Source organism: Colias philodice, chromosome 16 (genome assembly GCF_061535455.1).
Source record: "Colias philodice isolate Cphi_HAF_F1 chromosome 16, ilColPhil1 Martin Lab GWU primary, whole genome shotgun sequence".
NCBI lineage: Eukaryota > Metazoa > Arthropoda > Insecta > Lepidoptera > Pieridae > Colias > Colias philodice.
Window position 1 is genome coordinate 7,056,124 of NC_143101.1, and position 19,677 is coordinate 7,075,800.

General features: G+C 34.4%; 1 protein-coding gene across 3 annotated transcripts in view; it reads left to right on the forward strand.

Moving 5' to 3' along the window:
- The window catches only part of retn (retained), a 117,727-nt gene that overhangs the window by 20,591 nt on the left and 77,459 nt on the right, over positions 1-19,677 (forward strand). For 2 of the 3 annotated variants that reach the window (XM_089704818.1, XM_089704819.1), the window contains exons 2-3: positions 17,707-17,910; positions 18,543-18,809. In XM_089704818.1, the coding sequence (XP_089560944.1) occupies positions 17,707-17,910; positions 18,543-18,809 (471 nt within the window). Of the gene's footprint in view, positions 1-664; positions 694-17,706; positions 17,911-18,542; positions 18,810-19,677 lie in introns of all 3 variants that reach the window. The other variant, XM_089704820.1, reaches the window with a different exon arrangement.

Below are 19,677 nucleotides of genomic sequence, written 5' to 3' on the forward strand. Positions count from 1 at the left end.
ATTAATGAGAATTGAAGTTGGACGATAAAAATATTAATTTGCAAGGAATTAGCCGTGGGCGTTCGTGAGAACATGCAAATTGACTGATGCTTGATTTTGTACGAGTGCATTTATCATTAGCTTTTTAAAGGAAATCGTTTACTCTATAACTAGTTTTGTGGAAATTAATTCCATTCGTTGTAGTTATGGTGTAAATAATAGTAGAATTTGGCTTACCCACATTATTGATTGATACTTATAGCTAGTTGTTTTTTTGGTCTGCTAGGTATTTCAAAAATAAGTTAGCCAATAATTTAATCTTCTTCCAAATATTTTTGTATTAATATCAACTTGTATGTATGATTGTTTAATTGATAAATACGTATAAAGATTTAACGACATTTTGATACAAGTTTTAGCAGTAGTAGGTTTTAATTTTATTTTTATTTAATTTAAACTAAAGCATAACGTTTAAACTTTAAAGCAATTATTTATTTCATACAGCAGCTGTCGTTAGTATAGTGATTTACATGACGAAATGCGATATTTTAATGAATGGTGTATTAATTTTAGCAGTTTCTAATTTTAATCTGACGAAAATATATATAGTGTACCTATATTTAATTTTGTGCACCCCTGTATGTGATGCTAACCGATGTTTTCTTTTTGTGCATGTAATAAGCAGATTGTTTGAAGTACCTATTGTAAAAACAGGTAATACATTTATTTTATTATTATTAAAGCTCTTATTAATATGATTAAAAAGCTTTGAGTCTTACAAGTACTTTGTCACTTCTTTCAAAATGTTTACATTTCATTAATCAATTGTGGAGCATAGTTTTTTGATTAGATTAAAATAAGTTGTATCTATCATTTATATTTTATCGTTAAAAAAATTATCACATAAAAGTTGCTATTGGTAAAATTGTTAAAGATACCTTTGTTATTTTAGTTCTTTAATTATAATTTTAAATTTATTAATTAACGCCAATTTATTTCTTATGGTAAAATTTAAAACGTTCGAAATTTAAAATGAACAACCAATTCAAATTTCGAACCCACCATAGTCGTGTCAAATCATGACGCAGATAAAAGTCACTAAAAGTGCTATATTCGTCGATTCCATTTCTTTGGGGACAGTAACAAAGATCCATAAATTATTTTCGATTCTATCGCGACAGGGAGCGTGGCAAGCTCCCGCCTAAATATTTAAATTTAGAACAGCGAAGGGATGCGACATATGTGTCGTAACGCGTTTGGCGAAATGTGATTACGGGCATTAACGAGCCGTTTTTATAATTATCTTACTTTTTTTAGATATTAAACAAATTCTATTCATTGTATGGCTTTTAAATCGTATTTACAAGTATGTAGTTCCAAACTGTACAAAACGTAATTTTAAACACAAACTGAGAGGCGATTTCTGGTAGCTAAGTACAAAATATTCTGCAAACTGAGGTACTGACAGGAACTTATAAGAACAAATTATGACTTATGCCCTCTCAATTTAATATCTATGGCCCCAAGAAATAATTCGAAAGTGTATGTTTACTCTGCATTGCAGTATTAAAACTAAAGTCTAAACCTGCAATGTCATTGTAATGCTTTCAAACAATTATTCTAATTTGTTCTACGATATCGCGTACGAATTCGAAATTCAAATTAAAAAGAACAGAATATCTACAAACACAGATTAAACATGAAACCATAGAGTTCAATACTCAAAGATACGTCAATAATCGTCATTTCATATGCAAACGAGACATTTCGGGATCGGCAATCCTTTGTAATTATCAATTGTACTCGTGAAAGTGTCGTACCGTTGCCCAACCGTGTCCGTTTTGTCCAGCCTCGAGAAATAAAGCACGCTTTCAATTGCACACTAATTATTCCAACACGAGAAACTCATTCGGCGACGTTAGTTTTTACGTGTACAGAGATTAGTCGACTTAACGACTATTCAAACCCGCATTGTGGTGACCGATAATGATGATACGTTAAGAAAACTTACATTTCTGTACATAATGGAGCGTTGAAAAGGTCTCTTATAAAATTTAATTTAGATTCCGCGCTCGTAGCGACGCGGTGTCACAGGCTTCTGCTCGTGAATAAATTATGGCTGTACATTAATTTATTGATTGTTATTCAAATTCGGTTTCTCAATCGCCGCTTGTTAGATGTGGTTCGTCCGACTTTTTGTTGGCTAATGTTAGTATAACGTATCCTTAATACATAAATAGTGTATTAGGTACAAAAATCTTTATTTTGATTGATTTTATAATATGTAGTACAGATCAGTATCAGTTTATGATAATATATTAAAACTAAATGTAGTTAAATTGTCGTTCAAAGATGATAATTAAGTCTGATTTGAATACTTACTAGATAATTCTAAATCTCTTTGTAAACAGAAAAACGTTATTTGTTTGTAACTTTTATAACTCAAGTTAAATTAGCTCCATAATTATGTTTTGCTATTAAAATATGAAGTTATATAAATGATACTTGAAGGTGACACGTTAACAATGTTTTGAATCGTAAATTGTTGTCGTAATTATAATAACCGCCATTTTGTTTGTTTGCGCGGGGCGTTGCGATTGGTCCGCTGAAAACCGATCCGTTTTATTATTCAACGCGGAGATTTCTTAGAACGCACACAAATACGCTTAATCATGTGACTAATAGGTAGGTTATATGTGACAAAAGAGTTTTTATTCGATGCCTCGGTTAATTGTTCTGAAGACGTGATTTTAATATATCATGCATGTTGAGTGGAGGCCTTTATCGGCGATGCTAATTGCCGCCATGAGTCTTTACGTGATCGGAAAGTGTAAATGCTGGTTTTGTCTGTTTGTGTAGCTGTTTATTGTTGTTGAACTTCAACTCTTGAAAACTTAATTAGACTGAAACTGTATTGCATTGTTGGTATTGACACAATATTTGACAGATTTTTTGATGTATGATGTTAGAAAGTTAATTTTCGGGGTTTCATTGTTGAGACTCATATTTATTAATGAGAGGTTATCGCCATGAAAAAAAAAGAAAAAGTACCTATCAATCTGTACATTAAACATTTTGTGATATCCCATTGTGTTCATACACATTGATTAAGTCAGAAGCTATATTATTCAAATTTTTAGGCTTGTTGTTCACAGTCAGCGATGTTGCGTTTAACATTTTTTATAGTTTTACTATTTTTGTATATAATCTTAACAAAAGTGAAGGAAAACTATAAAAAACTGTTTTTACGACTAGTCATTGAACATTCCTATCGACATATTGGGAAACCCAATAATGAAAACTAAGTAAATGAATACATATTATATAGTTTAGCGTCTCATATCTAAATAGTATCTAACGGTACTCACATCAGTATGTACTTATAATATTTTTGTTTATGAAATCAATGTCAGTTTGAATGAACAATCAAAGTACTTAGGTATTTCCTCATTAATAAGAAATTCTATGCATAAGTAGTTGCCATTTTTAAATAAGTAGTTAGGTACCTACGTAAAAAAAAATCAAAATGATTGATGATGCAAATTGTATAATGTAAAAATTTAATGTATCTAATGCAAAATGTACCTAGTGAAATAATGATTTTATTATTTCAGGCTAATTTCCTTATGACCAATATAATATAAAAAGTACCATATTTTCGTATAGCGAGGCTGTCAGTGGAAAACAACAAGAATGACTGTCAGTTTCAGTACCTACGCGTCTATGTGACATCGGTGGTCCCGAACCCTCGGGATCCCGACCTCCTCTGTTTGTTAATAACTCTATGGTACCGAAATATTCATTTTGGTTATATTTACATAACTTTAGTTTTTTGTTTTCATTAGGGAAAATAACAAATAAATGCCAAATATAACGTTTTATTGATTTAATTGTAAAATTTCTAGATACAATAGAAAAACTGCAAAACTCTGAATCAAGAAAAAGAGGCACCTATTATAATTTTAAATTTAATTTGAATATTGCATTAATTATACGGTCTACATAAGTAAGTATGCATACATTTTGATTGACATCAAATGTGGAAAATATCTAACTACCTATACTTAGTTAATTATTGTCATAACATATAAACGATTTTATGAGTAAAAATAAATACATGGATTTTTTACTTGTCTATTTTATTAACATGTCGATAATGAAATAAAGTAAACTCCGAGTCATGCTTAGAATTCCATCAGATACTTATTAGTTATTAACCTCCAATAAGTGTATAGACGTTTTTATTAAAAATAAAATAATTATGACTAATATGAATAATATCAAAACAATCCTCTCTAAATATTGTATTAGAATCACGTGATTTGATGAGAACAACGTACGGTCAATAGCGACGCGAAAGCGGAGCGTTATTTTTTTTTTTTTCATGTCCAATAGTTTTCAAAAATTTGCGTTAGTAATAGGTAATTAGGTAAATGATTTTGTTACTTTGGTATATAATTTAGTGTCAGAATATATTTTGCTTCTGAATGTTTTTTGTAGCAGAGATCATATTAAAAGACACAAGTGTTTCCCATAAAAAACTTGCAGTTACACTATTTTGTTCTCTAGAGAGGTCTCTCAATGCGGTCTATTCATCTACAAATAGTCGTTTCAAAATTTACATACATTGATCAATGATATTATATGTATACAAACAAGAGGACATTGATACGATAATTTTATGTACGTACCTTTGCAGGTTCTACGCTGATTCCGTATGAATATATACCTTCTTTTAATACGCTTATTGTGAACATAGCCTAACATCCTCATAGCCCACAATATACTAGATACTTATGATACAGTGTCACGGTGGCTCCCGCGTTACGCTGTTTGCTCACTTCACACCACTCGGAGGCTGTGTTGTCTGTGCCCACTTAATTGGCCCAACTATGTGTGGTCTGGACCACACTGATTGTCCTTGAATCGACTAGACATTGGACAACATGGTTAACTGAGCAGCTTTAAATCAAGAAATTAAAACAAATGCTGTTTGATTTTCTGGCTATTCTTCTGTTGGTAAACAATACATTTAAACATAAAATGATTGTTTATATAATGCTAATACATTTCATGTAGGTACGTATTTCTGATCACCACACCATATTATACAATTATGAATTACCTTTCTTACAAGTTTAAACTTAAAATTACGTTGGTACTTCAGCGCTGCCCAACTACTTGGAATTGAACAATAGGTACTTTAACTCGTATAATTTCTTATAATAATTTGATAATGCAGAAAGAAATCAAGCATGATTTAAAACACATTTACAGCTACAGAAAAGTTTCCTCGAAGCGTTAATGTGTATGCACCACGCCCCTTCCTGTCCGCAGAACTGCTGTCGCTAACTTCATACATTTTATATTTTATTAATATTCATATATTGTGCTGCAGTTGCAATAAATTTTATGTTTAACACCTTTTCTCAATAACTGCAACTATTTCTATAAGATATTTTGAAAGAATCAATCGCGTACCAGTTTTAAAAACAATAGAAAAATGGGTTATTAATGTTGAGGAAAATCTGTAAATTTCCTGACATTGATCAGATATTGATAATTAATTAACTACGACAAAGACGTTTTATTCCATACTAGCTTTCCGCCCGCGGCTTCGCCCGCGTTTTCAAAGAAAAACCCGTTCCCGTAGGATTTCCGGGATAAAACCTATCCTATGTCCTTTCTCGGGTATCAAAATATCTCCATACCAAATTTCATGCAAATTGGTTCAGTAGTTTAGGCGTGATTGAGTAACAGACAGACAGACAGAGTTACTTTCGCATTTATAATATTAGTATGGATAATATAGCACAATACCTAATAGTTTCCTCTAGGGTTGTTGAGGAAGTGATTTTGAGGAAGAGGAGGAGGAAGAGGAATTTTCACACGCAAATTTAGGGGATGCGGATGAGGATGAGGATATTTTTTTGAGGAAGAGGATGCGGATGAGGAAGCGGAAGAGGAAGCGGATGAGGACGAGGATGATAGGAAATTATAATCAAAATTAAAAATTAAAAAATTAAAACAAAAGCCACTCCTGTCTGTACATATTGAATGTTGATATTTTAACTACTAGGAAAATTGCCCCTTTGTCATAAAAAAGCATCTTACTCAGTGTTTATATTCAATAAACATATTAATTGGTCCAACAGTTTTCGAGCTTTAATTAATTGCAATTAATTGCAAAAAAATATTATATGCAAAAACAAGCAAGTAACAGCGCGGGTGGCATGGTCCGCTCGCCCGATCGCGAATTTACAAAGCCTAGCCTATACTATACTATTTGAGTCACGAGTCGGACTCAGATATGATTTTGTTTATGCATATTACTCGACAAAACCTAATTAATCTATCTCAGTAAAAAAAGTGACTCAAATCGATTATATTTTATCGAGATATTTTCATACATTACATACAAATAAAACCTAGTCGAATAGAGTCTCCGCCCGATCGGATCGGCCCGGCCGCGGCATCGCGCTGCAGCGAGTGCGTTGTCGTAGATACGGCATCCTCATAAATTTCCTCTAAATTTTGAGGAAGCGATAGCGGAAGAGGAATTTCTTGATTTAATTTTTGAGGATGCGGTAACGGTTGAGGAACCCAAAATATTGCGGAACTTCCGCATTATGAGGAAGCGGAAGAGGAATCCTCAACAACCCTAGTTTCCTCCCCCTTAACGCTCCTCGTAGCTGGTTTTTACTAAAATTTGACTTCAGTCATATAAATAGTAATTACGTAAGCGTCTGAAAGTGTTGAATGAACAAATTTAATAAAATGAAATATGTACAAAAACATCAGAACCATTCGCTGCGTACCAGATTTTAGTTGATTTAAAATGTAAATATTTTTTGTTGAACTGGCCTAAACCACAAAGAAGTTTGTTTAGTAACGCTGCAGTGGATTCCGATGGATTTTTTACACAATTATAGTATTTGGGGAATAAAAATAAATATAACAGTGTGGACTAGCTATTAGCGAGACTGCTGAAGGTTCGGTTTATACAAATATGTTGGAAAACTTGCGCATATTGGGTCAAGATCGGAGTGGAGTTGGAATTATTAATATTGGATTTGTTATTTCTCTAAATTTAGATGTAATATATTAAATATTATGTTGGTATAGCGAACGAATAGGTTTTCATTTTTATCAGACTTAAATTTTAACTAAAAAATACATAATACCTATGTGTTGCTCTTATTTTCTTTTGTCCAAATTACCACACAATTTGGGTACGTGTTATTGTTTAAAGCATATTTCCTGAAAGCTATCATGTTTTATGTAGTAAGATTTACGATTAATTTTCTTGGTGGATTAATAATCTTGTTTATTCATATTTTGAGAATATATTTAAGTATCGAATTTTGCTTTTTTAATAATTATTTAAGCGCCAGAATTTAATATTCTCGACCATAAATACATTCAATAATAGATTCCAGTGATCAATCAAGTCATTTAGAATCGACCTTAATTACGGTAAGGTAATATTTCCACAAGTGTGTTTGCTGATGCTGTTGACACAGATCTCTACATCATCTCAGCGGCTACCTGATTTAAATCATTAATTATTGATAATAAAATAAACATTTTACTCATTCCGCATGTAAGTACTCCGTGATTAGCATTTCTTGACAAATGTTAACGAATCAGGTTTTTGACATTCCTTTGTTTTTTTCTTTGATAAATTCTCTGTTTTCACTTTAGATTTTAATTTTTTTCATTTGTATTATTTCCTATATACAAGCTCACCTTTTTATTTTTATTGAAATTTGCCCATGCACAATGATCAAATTATTCGGAACCATCGAGGTGTTATAGTAAAAATAGATTACACCTTATCAAATTACGGAAGGTCATCAAAAGCTACCAGTTTACCTGTAAAGTATACTAAGTGTTATTGTGTTGTTTTACGAGTCCATGTTGACGGACGACCGTGTGTGGTCTATTCAAAGCTTTCCCATAGATAGAACAGCTTATTCCTTCAAAATAACACCCGCCAATCTAAACTTTAGCTGTCAGAAAATAAGATTGACATTCACGTGAACACAAAAAGGGTTGTATTTTAACATAACAGACACTTTGAGGGATAACGAAAGTGTTAAGTCTGGTTGTTGTATAAACACAAGTAATTTGATTTCAATTAAGGGTAGAAGCGGTATGTTTATGCGTATGTAAATAAGATGAAATTGCGACCGAAACCGCGCCAGACGATGCGTGGGTGAACAATTGTTCCATGAAACGATAATAATAATAAAACTGGTTATGCAATTAACATTTTAGGCTTTAATGTCTGTATTTTATCATCTGTTAAGTTTCTAAGGATTTATATGTAACGGTAACTCATCTGTGAATCGACTGGAAACTGACCTACGACAATTGGAAAGTTTCAATAACCTTATTTGCATCAGTATTTAACCATTACATAGCTTAGGACGTTCACAGTATTGCCTTCATTTCTATGAATAGTATCACTATCCGACTCCGTTGAAATAATTAATAAAACTGGGCGCCATTTGTAAGCTAATGACAGCTGTTTGACAGGTGACTATCGCGCCATCTAACGAAAAGAGTGTAATCGAGCGTAGTCTATACGTCAAATGTTGTGATGGCCGCCGTTTTTTGATTTAGTGTCTCTGTTGTGGAGCACTGCATTGATTTATCAATTATTCCTGGCATCCGAGTATGGTATTTTTAAGCCACGATCTTACTTTCATGTCATAACATTTGAAATTAATCATTAATTACGAATGTCTCAATGTATGTTCGTATTATCTGATTTGGATGAGTAATTCTTTAATATCATACTTGGCATTTAGTTTCATACTTCGATAACGTAAAAACTTACCAATGTCAATAATAATTAATTAAAAATATCTGACGGTATTGAGACATATATGTTACGGCTAAAGGTAGGTGAGAACATAAACTTAAGATTAGCCGGCTAAACTTAGGTTTATTTTCGACGAGGTGTTAATGTTAGTTTGTTCTATCTTTAGCCGGCTAAACTTAAGTGTAACCGCAGGCCCGTGGCTAAAAATGTCGGGGTGGGTAGATTTGGTTACTATAATACATGTAAGGAACAGGGCGAGTGTTTTCTGGCACTTCGCCGGCTGCTGCCGCAGCACGCTCGCTGCGCTCGCTCGGCTCGTGCGGGTCTTAAGAGTTCTAACCTAACCTAACCTAGCCACCAGCTTTCTGCCCTGAGTCGGGGTGGGTAGATTTGGTTACTATAATACATGTAAGGAACAGGGCGAGTGTTTTCTGGCACTGTGCGGGCCCCTCAAGCCCTCCACCGGCCCGGCGCTAACCAAATCTACCCACCCCGACATTTTTAGCCACGGGCCTGCGGTTACACTTAAGTTTAGCCGGCTAAAGATAGAACAAACTAACATTAACACCTCGTCGAAAATAAACCTAAGTTTAGCCGGCTAATCTTAAGTTTATGTTCTCACCTACCTTTAGCCGTGACATATACATAATAAGGTTTTGTTTCATAATTAAAGGCGTATGCGTACGTGCGAAAGAAAAATTTATGAATAGGTTAATAATCCTGGGAACAAGTAAAAAATTAAAAAGAATAAATGAAGTGTTTACAGTCATATTGTTATTGTTTGTAAATAGGAAGGATCTGCACCGCGGGGTTCTGATTTTTTATCAGAGCTAGAGGTGTGAGAGTTAATAATTTTGGTATTATTTTTGTCACTTACTGAATCAATAATATTATTTTATACATGTAAACATTTAACAATGGCTACGTTCTTATATACTTATTATTAGCTCATTGGAAATTCTTGTACATAGCGATGTCAAAAGTCAACATTGTTATCAAATCATAAATCTTAATAACGAATTCAAGATTATTCAGATTGACGATCGAATTAATTTGATTTATTCAAAACATGCCTTGTGGTGAATAAACCTATATATTATTAAAATACAATGCCAGTTGACAGATCGTAGTCGATCGATTAGGAAGGATTCTCGACTATTTTAAACAGGTTTTTGTTGATTTGTTTTATTTAAATCGACACGACTTATTTGAACGATATCGAGAAGGGTTTATTGATTTTTGTGCTGTTTACTCTGATGAGCGACTTTTTCGAAATTTGATGGAAAAATAAGAGACCCTTTTTTGTTTAACTATGTACCAGGATGTCATAAACAAACTTTGACCTATTGAATCGAATTTCTTCGAATATCGATTTGTTTTACAGGACAATTAAGAAATAGTGCTATATGTAATACGACTGTGATAAAAGAAGATTTTATAAGAGAACGTATCTTAGTAGAAAACGAATCTTCTTAATCTCTCTCTATCTTTAGAAGAAATAAATATAATATCATTACCACAATTAACATTTTGTACATTGACATAAGCATCAGACGATATTTTAAATCATTTTGTCATGTACCAACTAAAAATACGTTACAAGAGTGATGTATTCATATTCGTCATGTATAAATCGATATCCATCATCGAAATAAATATTCGTATTAAATTAATGATGTACGATTCGTGATATGTGACATTGGGCTCAATTCAAGATGTGGGTCCTTGATTAATAACTGTAGATTAATCATTCGTAAATCGATTTTCTGTTATTCGAGTATTCGATTGTAAATGGAACGTTTTGATATATTTGGTTGGTTGTGTACTAAGTACTAACTTACTTTAAATTATTTTTGACTAAGTCTGGAAGTTTGTAGCGTTCTGCGAACGAGTAGGTATATTTTAAAATTAAATTTGAATTCGAAATTGAAAAATCTGGGAACAAGCAATTACAGAGCATAAAGCAGAGCAAGCAGAGCGTATCTATGAATTTAAATTGAAGGATTATGAAGTGACAGTTAATCAAAGATAACCTAAAAATTTTGTCTGTCTTCGACCTAATGTGGTAAGTTCCGGTGTAACCCAACGTTTCGCGCGTTTTCACTTCAGTAGAAACGCGGGATTGCCTCAAAGGTTTCTCAACCCATTAATGTTTTGAAGTACAGTTACAAAGTTGGTATCCGTTTCATTATTGTGACCTATCTGCGGTTTTCGCATTAGTTCCTTGTAACTTTACGATCACCACAAACTCAAGTAATTAAACAGTGGTCGGACCTTTAACGGCAATGTCTATTGTTTATATATTACGAAATAACTATGTAAATATCGACGTATGTGTTTACAAGCAATAACTGGTAAATGTAATTTACTCTATAATAATCTGATTGCAAAACGCTGTAATCTTTAGAAGTTTTCTTTCTATCATTAGGTACCTATAAGAAGTTTTCCTTTGAAGAGGTACTGTTCAATTCTTTGGTAGTAAGAAAATTTTTCTTATAGGCAAATTTCAACGATTTCTGAATTAAAATCCATCTCTCAAATTGCCAACGATTTTATTTTTGTACCTATTTTCACTATAAGGATAAGATAAATATTAAATAGGTACTCCAATGACTAGGTCGATGGAACAACAATGTGAGATCTTGCCAAATATCCGTGACATCAGCTTATCTATGCATGTCATTACATGGTTCTCAAAGGAAATGACATAAGTCAGCCATCTTTTATTCAAATACTTAGAAAACCACATCCGTTCGGCTCTTCCATTCTTCTAATGACCGATAGAAAAATAATATCGAATAATATTTTATTTAAAACAAATAATTCCCTGACAAATGTTTTAGACATTGGCACCAATAATGATCAAGGATGCCTCAAAAATATAATCTTAATTATTCTAACCAACAATTAATGAAATGATTAATTAATATGGGGATATTAATTATATAATTAATAAAATAAGAAATCAATGCTACACACAGCTTGAATATATTTAAAATTAAACTTTGTTTAAAACAAGAACGCAAAAATTTATTGATATACCGATGACATTATGACATGTCTTATGCTTATACAACAAGCAAATATAATTAATGCACCACTAATCTATAGATATGTGTATATAGAATTAAGTTACCAAGAAATGACAATCGCGGATTGCGATTTCCCTTTATATGTGACTCAAGACAAACATAAGCACAAAGAATGAATACTGCGATGGATGTTTGCCGTTTACGGAACAAAATGTAAACAGCGCAGTGTACAGGACAAATTACGTTTCACACAATTTTTATGCAATGCGTCAGGTAAACGGTCATCGATTTATGGATTCCAAATAAATATGAAACGTCTGTTTGGTTTGGGATCGAACACGTCGCGGGTAAACGACATGTTACATTTTAAGATTCCTCGAACTATCACCCTCGAGGCGGTGCGGCCGCGCCTACACTCGCCGCGCAATAAAACTGATCGATTATTACCTATTTGTGTGAAAAGCGGAAGGGAAGGAAAGCGCTGAGGTGTGTTGGCGATGGCACGAGCTGCGTCCGCCCGCGACTCGTGAGAAATGTCAATATTGACCGCCGAGCGTTGCTACGCTTCGAAATTGTCTCAACGATTTTGATATTTCCCAATGTCAAATATTGGGCCAATAGACTCGAAGACGCTGTATTAATTGGTCATCGACGGTGTCGCGCATCACGTAAAAGAACGTCAACAACGTTATCTAAATCGTATTACCGAAAGAACTCGTTTATATTTGCACTTTCTATACGTAAATAAATATGTATAAAGATATTACGCCGCGGAATCTGGCACGCGTCAATCAAACGAAAAGTACAAGAAACCCACAGATTTGTCACTCCGCCATTTTGACTCATTTACAATACCTGACGCCATTTTGGTGACAATAATTAACAGATAGGTAGGTACATCTTCGAGCGACCGCTTTCTAGTTTTTGTCTCACAAAATAATTATCATTACAATAACGAACACGATCTCTTTCTATTTACCGGTGTTGCGGTGTTTTGAATAAAATTACACCAATTCGTCGTAGGTTGAGGTGTTGGAAATTGGACAGTTATAATGTACGTTTCGAAAATATTCACGATAAAATACAAGTCTATGTTCTATGTATCGAGTCATGTAATTGACCGTAAACGAATGGCGCTAAAAATATTTTAGCAAAACATTTGACGCGTTAAACAGCTGTTGAATGTGAGTTAGCGCGCGCTACGTCCAGTGTGCTGTCATGTGTGCGCGGTCGCGTCATGCCGTCAATGGGTCAGGTTATTTACCTCTCCTTATCACCTTTTGTTTTGCTCAAATACTTGGCTCATTCCAAACGCCTGCAACTCGCTGCGTTTCTGTAACTTCAAGACTCGCCAACATCATCGTTCATCTAAGACGCGACCGCGTATAGAATTTCGTATGAATCTCAAATTAAAAACTAAAAAGCTATCCATTGTATGTTTGTCCAGCCTATCGAAGGTTGACGACAAAGTAAAATAGAAGCTTATTGAAAGGGATGGGCAACAATAAAAGCATCGATGGCCGATCGGCGATACAGGTCCTTGTGTCCACATTAGCATCTCGAGGCAGGAGTGTGTGCAAACAGCGAGGGTCATCTGATGAAATGTTCAAAGGCTTTTAGTTCCCGAGAATTATTAAATGAAGCCAGGATCGTAATGCAAACACGGTTTGTTTGTCGAGACAAGAACCTGTTGCTTTGTCGACATTTGATGCGTGCTTCGACTTATTGGCGGTTATTTTACGTACGCTAATGTTAATGTTAGAGCGGCAGTTAACGTTACTGCAACATTGTGTCGCGATCCGCGGCCGAGCCACATCGCTTTGTTCGATTTCATTCAGTGCTTTTGATGAGTGCTTTTATGTTGCGTTATATAAAATTTCATTGTGGCAATAAAAACGGATACTTGATGGTTTATAATGTGGTAAAATTACACTACGATCGACTAAGAGATGCTAATACGTAATGAAATATAATCGGAAATTCCTTGAAACTTACGTAATCCTTAGAATTTTCTTTATCTCCGATGCGTTGCACAAATGTGTGACGCAACGGCTTGCGAACTGTTGGGCTCGTATCTAGGCAAACACAGTCCCGTCTATGTAAATAGAAGGTAGCAAGGGTCCCGGGTGCTAATTCTCTTAATGTGTGGACAAAGCTCGTCGTGACCGATCCTGCTAATAAAAGTTCCAGGGATCGTGAATGCGAACATTTACATCATCTTGCCAATGTATAAACCCTTTGTTTCTATAAGTCTCTATTTGCGTAGGTCATGTCGGCCTAGCTGAGTATTTATAAGGTCTAAATCAATACTCGCCGGTTTGTTAATGTATTTCGAAAATCACGCCTTTACATCACATCTATCGGCGTTAACATCTAAATGTTCAATATTTTATTACCGCCTATATTTGTTTTGCATACCAAACTTGTTAAATGTACATGACATCTTTCATTACAAGTTTCTATTTGATTACGCCTCATAAAAGCCGCTCGCATAGACACGATTATGATTTCTATCACAAATATTACATTGTATCAAGTCGGCGTTTCTCCTATCGAGTCATCTTGTCAACTGTCAACAATATTGCGGTGGATTAAGATTCAATATTCAGTGCGTAATTTTTTTCATGAGGTGCGTACTGGTAATCTCGTATACAGCTTAGTAACCTCCATAAGTGTAACTCCATTTATGCCTTCATTGATTTTTAAGCTCCTTAATAGTTCACGCAGTAAAATGCGTCTTAACTGCGTAAGGTTTAAGTCTCTTGTCGCGTTCAGTCATATAATTGACGAAAGTGTTAATCAGCATTGGTTCACCCGTTTATATTGGAGTTAATATGGGTTCGGAAATCTTCTGAGAATAGAGCCGAACTCATTCCTTGTTTATCTAAAATATAAGCTCTTTTCCTTTAATGGCCCCGAATTGATGTACCCTTACTTTTACTTTCAGTGTTTTAGTTTTCGAGTATACGCACTTGTGTTATTTTGTGTCTCTGTTTTGTTGTGACATTGTTTCGTTATTTACAAGCAAGGTACTTTTTATAAATTTAAAAATATGTATGATAAAATCGGATTAGCTAAAGGCTCCGGTAATGATTTAGGTAATCGTAACCCCATAATAATCTTCATAGTAATTCTGTGCTAGAGAAATTCCGGTCAGCTATATTGACTCGCACTCGCCGCGCTTTTCATCAGCTAACTAAACATCTTACAGTTAAAATTATATTATAAAATCACGAGCTGGATTTCGACAAAGGCGCGAGTTACCGATTCTGTTTGCCTTCGCGTTAGCATATGTTGTGCTAACGTTATCCCCGGCATGTCATTTTTACAGTTCATCACTCGATAATAAAATAATAATATATCACCTTGTTTACATTGCTCGAACAAATTTCCGCTAATGTTGTACCTGTATATTATAGGAATTTATTGATAGAGCGTTTATATTAAATTGCGGTCACACGAAAGAAACAAAAAGTCAGACGGAATTCAGTAGCAGTCAAAACCATGAGAAAGTCGTGTTTTTAAATTAGTTAGGCGATGGAGGGTTCTGTAGGTGATAGATTGATTTTTAATTTTTTTTGTTGATAAACGAGTAAGATCCAGACTGCCAATTCGCACGTTATTAACAAATTTTATTGACACAATATAATCGCAACTACATTCAAATAATTCGGATGATGAACCTAATTTATAGAGTTTATATATTCATGTTCGTCTCAGTCTATGCAAAAAAATGGTTCGTCTTCTTCACTAAATGAGTTTAATGTTAATGTCTTCATTAACTATAAATGCTCGAAATTGTTTAAAATATTAATACCATTATTAAGGGAACAAAGGGGGGCTAATATTATTGACACATATACACATATGAACCTATTTTTTTTTAATTTTTCAATGCACTTACAATCAGAGACTGAACCCCAAAACGGCACAGCAGCGATTGCGTGTCGTTTCGACTCGAACGTTTATCCGAACGAAACATTTCACCGATAATAACTCCACACAATATAATAATGCGAATAATAAATAAAAATGGAAATAAAATAATAATTTTAATGTCGTAATTGAGGGCCGCGGGCTGCGCTCGTTTCGATGCTTTTACCTTTGGAGTTTTGTTATTGATTCCCAATTCGGTGTACGATTTTGGCTTGCTATCATTGTATTCTTTTAATTAGTGAATACAAAGGAATTTGCGATACAATATTTATTGAGAAAGCACATAAAGGTCAGTCGTAAAAGATAAAAGATCAAGAGATGAAGATGTGAGATGTTAAATTTGTTTCAGAATGATCAGGCATGTTGCCATTCATTAAAACTTTTAGAACGTTTAATTAAAATATCAATACTTTTCCGCAAACATAAATATCGTTTGACATTTAATACAAGTTATAAGATGTATACTATAAATAATATATCTGCTACAGAAATAAAAACAATAACTTTAATAACACAAGTAGGTATATTTAAAGACAAATTATATCAGTGCGGCGAAAAGCTACCGCAGAAATAAAATTATTGCGTAATAAGAGCCTTCAGGTGATTCCGTGGTCCGCCATATGCTGTTTTTACAATTGTCGTATAAATTGACCAAATGTATGAGAAATTTCCTAATTTACTTTGAGGTATTACTTAGGATACACGAATTTCTTAAGATGTTACTAGCTGTTATTCATATGATAAATAATTTCTTACATTTTCTGAATACAGCTTTGAATACGGAAGATTTTCATCGTTTACTGCACCAAGTATTAAAGATAATGATGGCTAATTAGTGTCGATATTCATTTATGCAGAACTTAAAACGGTTAATAATTTCAAAAAAGCATTTGTTTTGATTGCAGTTCGATTGATTTATAACAAATTCCACGAAATAATCACGTGTGGAAACAATGTATAATATTTCTATTAATTAAAATAGATTCGGCGTTCAGTTCACGATTGCTGACCGGTAATTATTTGTAAACAAGGAATAATCGCCGGTGTTCGATGTTATTCATTGTAAGCATTTGCGTTGTAATTTAGTTTTCTGTCAGAGTTCATTTGTTTCATATTGATTTTGATATCAATTATTATATATTCTGTTAATAATTCTTTAGATTCCAAGTACTCGGGGGTATGATGTTTTAAAACAGTATTAAATCTCTATTTGTTTGCTATATAGCCACAGACTTGTTTGACACTACAGCGGCCGAAAAGCATTCGACAAACAAGACATCGACAAACCGATGTAGATATGTAAAACGCAGATTGGCAGGAACACGCAAACAGATAAAACGACATAATTTAATGATGCCACCGTATTTTTTCTTTTTATAACATTGCCTGACGCCTCGCGACATTTATGAGTAATTGCCGTTCCAGAAGCTAGTCACCTGCCACTTGGAAATAATTTAAAATGCGACACTTATAAACTTAACATTCTCATTATGTACAAGATTATGTAGGGGCATTTAAGCCAGTCTCGTGTTTTTACATTGAATAATACAGGTTAACCGAGATCTACAATTATTCGCTGTGATAATGCCCTCTTAGTGCCCTCTCGTCTATGATTTGTAACTATTTATCGAACAGATATAGCTGTTGTATTTTAGGAATATTAGGAATTGTATTGTTACTTTTTTCTGCTGCACACATTGGATTTACATATAGGAAATGTTTAAATTTCATAAACTGCTTTATTGAAAAATCCTTATTCAATTTCCTTATACAAATCTTCCATTCTTTCTATCACCCTTACCATCTTACTACTATTCGTCTGTACCTATTTGTAATAATCCATGCCTATCTTTGCTGAAATTCCTTTTACCATTTTTAGTATACCATTACATTTTACTATGCATTTCACTAATCATCACTTTTCTCCAGTCAGCCAGATCCGAAGGCGAGTCATCCGGAGAGCAGTCCTGCGAGAGCTCCGACGAGGGCGTAGGCCGTGACGTCAGCATACAGCACCAGCCGATGCCGCACCACAACCTGACCCACCACGCCGCCATGAACCACCAACAGATGAACCAGCTCAACCACCCCCACCAGAGGAACTCACCGAGACCTCTGGAGAGGGAGATTAAGGTAATGGAAATGATATAAAATGTAGGTTTAGATAGACATTTATTTCAAAGAATTTACAAGATATAAGATGTAGTGGAAAATAAATATGGAATGATAAATATGGAATGATGTTTTTAACCGACTTCAAAAAAAAGGAGGAGGTTATCAATTCGGCCGGTATGTTTTTTTTTTTTTGTTTTTTTATGTATGTACACCGATTACTCCGTGGTTTCTGAACCGATTTACGTGATTCTTTTTTTGTTCGATGCGGAATGGTGTCGAATTGGTCCCATAAAAATTTTATTCGGATAGGCCCAGTAGTTTTTATTTTATGAGCATTTTTGTCTGTATTTGTAAATGTTGCAAGTGCAAGTTTGAAGTCGGTTGTTTTTAACGCAGTTATTGACTTGTCTTATGTATGGTTTTATATGTAAAGTGATTCTTTTAATGAATGATTATTAATTCTATAAAGCGTAAATGTACGATTTTAACTTCTAACTCTGTTTCTTGACAAAGGTACTTTGAAGCCTTCACAGATTTGCCACAGGTAGTGTAGTAGCACTAACTCCAACTCTAAACAAATATAGAAGATTCTGAGTAACTTTTACCGTCTTTTTCCTACCACACTCTCGTTAACCAAGGTCTTTATTTAGGTCCGCGACGACTTCGAGTCACTGAAGACGTCTCTCCACCCGCACCTCTCTTCGCTGGCGTCCCTGGCCCAGGGTGCTCCTCTATCTACCCCGAACAGCGTGTTCGCGCTGGCGGGCGGAGGCCCGGGCTTCCCGTACGCGCCGCCAGCGTTCCTCGCGCCGGCGCCTCCGCCCCCCGCACAGCCGGCGGGCTCTGCGTCGTCGTCTTCCTCTGAAGGAAGTGCCGCTGGATGGAGCTTTGAGGAACAGTACAAGCAGGTCCGTCAGGTAAGTCGAGATTTTTGGCAGGAATTTTGTGACCTTTTGAATGTTTATAGTGATTTAAATAGGAAATTGTATGGTCAAATAACACAATGGTAGTTAATAGTTAACAGTTAATACGGACGAATTTATATTCTTTATTTCAGTTTTAGGTATTTAAATACTGAAAATAATGAAGAGTATTTAACAACATGGCAGGAACAAAATAATGCGATAACTACCGCTTATCCTACCTGTCCCCTTTGCATAATCGATTCAAATATTGTGACAACCGATAGAATTTCTTTATTACAAGCCTCGTACATAGTAAATATTTATCCCGTAACAACATAATCACGGTATATCGGGCTTAACCCTTCGTAACCATTGACTAAGTTATTCATAATCGTGTGGCATTCACAAACGGTTCCTTTATTCGCCACATCGGGGTGACATAACCCGTTTTCCCTTTGTTACATATTTCATTGGTTAGAGGGATTTGAAATAAGCGAGGGGTCATTCCGGCCTCGACGACTGGTAATAATCTGTTGAACCGACGTGTGTTAGCGTATTGGTGAAATGTATAAACACTGCTTTGTTTGTTGCAAAAAAAGTCTCATTATAATTATTGTCCTATGTAGTTATGGTTCGTTTTTTTTTCGGGATAATAATTTTTTGGTACGCGCAATTCTCTGTCTTCTTGCCGCATCCAAATTTATTCCCGAAAAGAATTACGTCATCTCGTTAATTATTTAAACGAAAAATGTAATACGAGTTTCAAACTTGTTATATTATAAAGCCGCCCATTCACAATACAACATTTCATCGACTATTGGTAGGAAACGCAAAACTCGTATTTTTCTTGTCTGTTTTCAATGAAATGGCGCAGATGGTG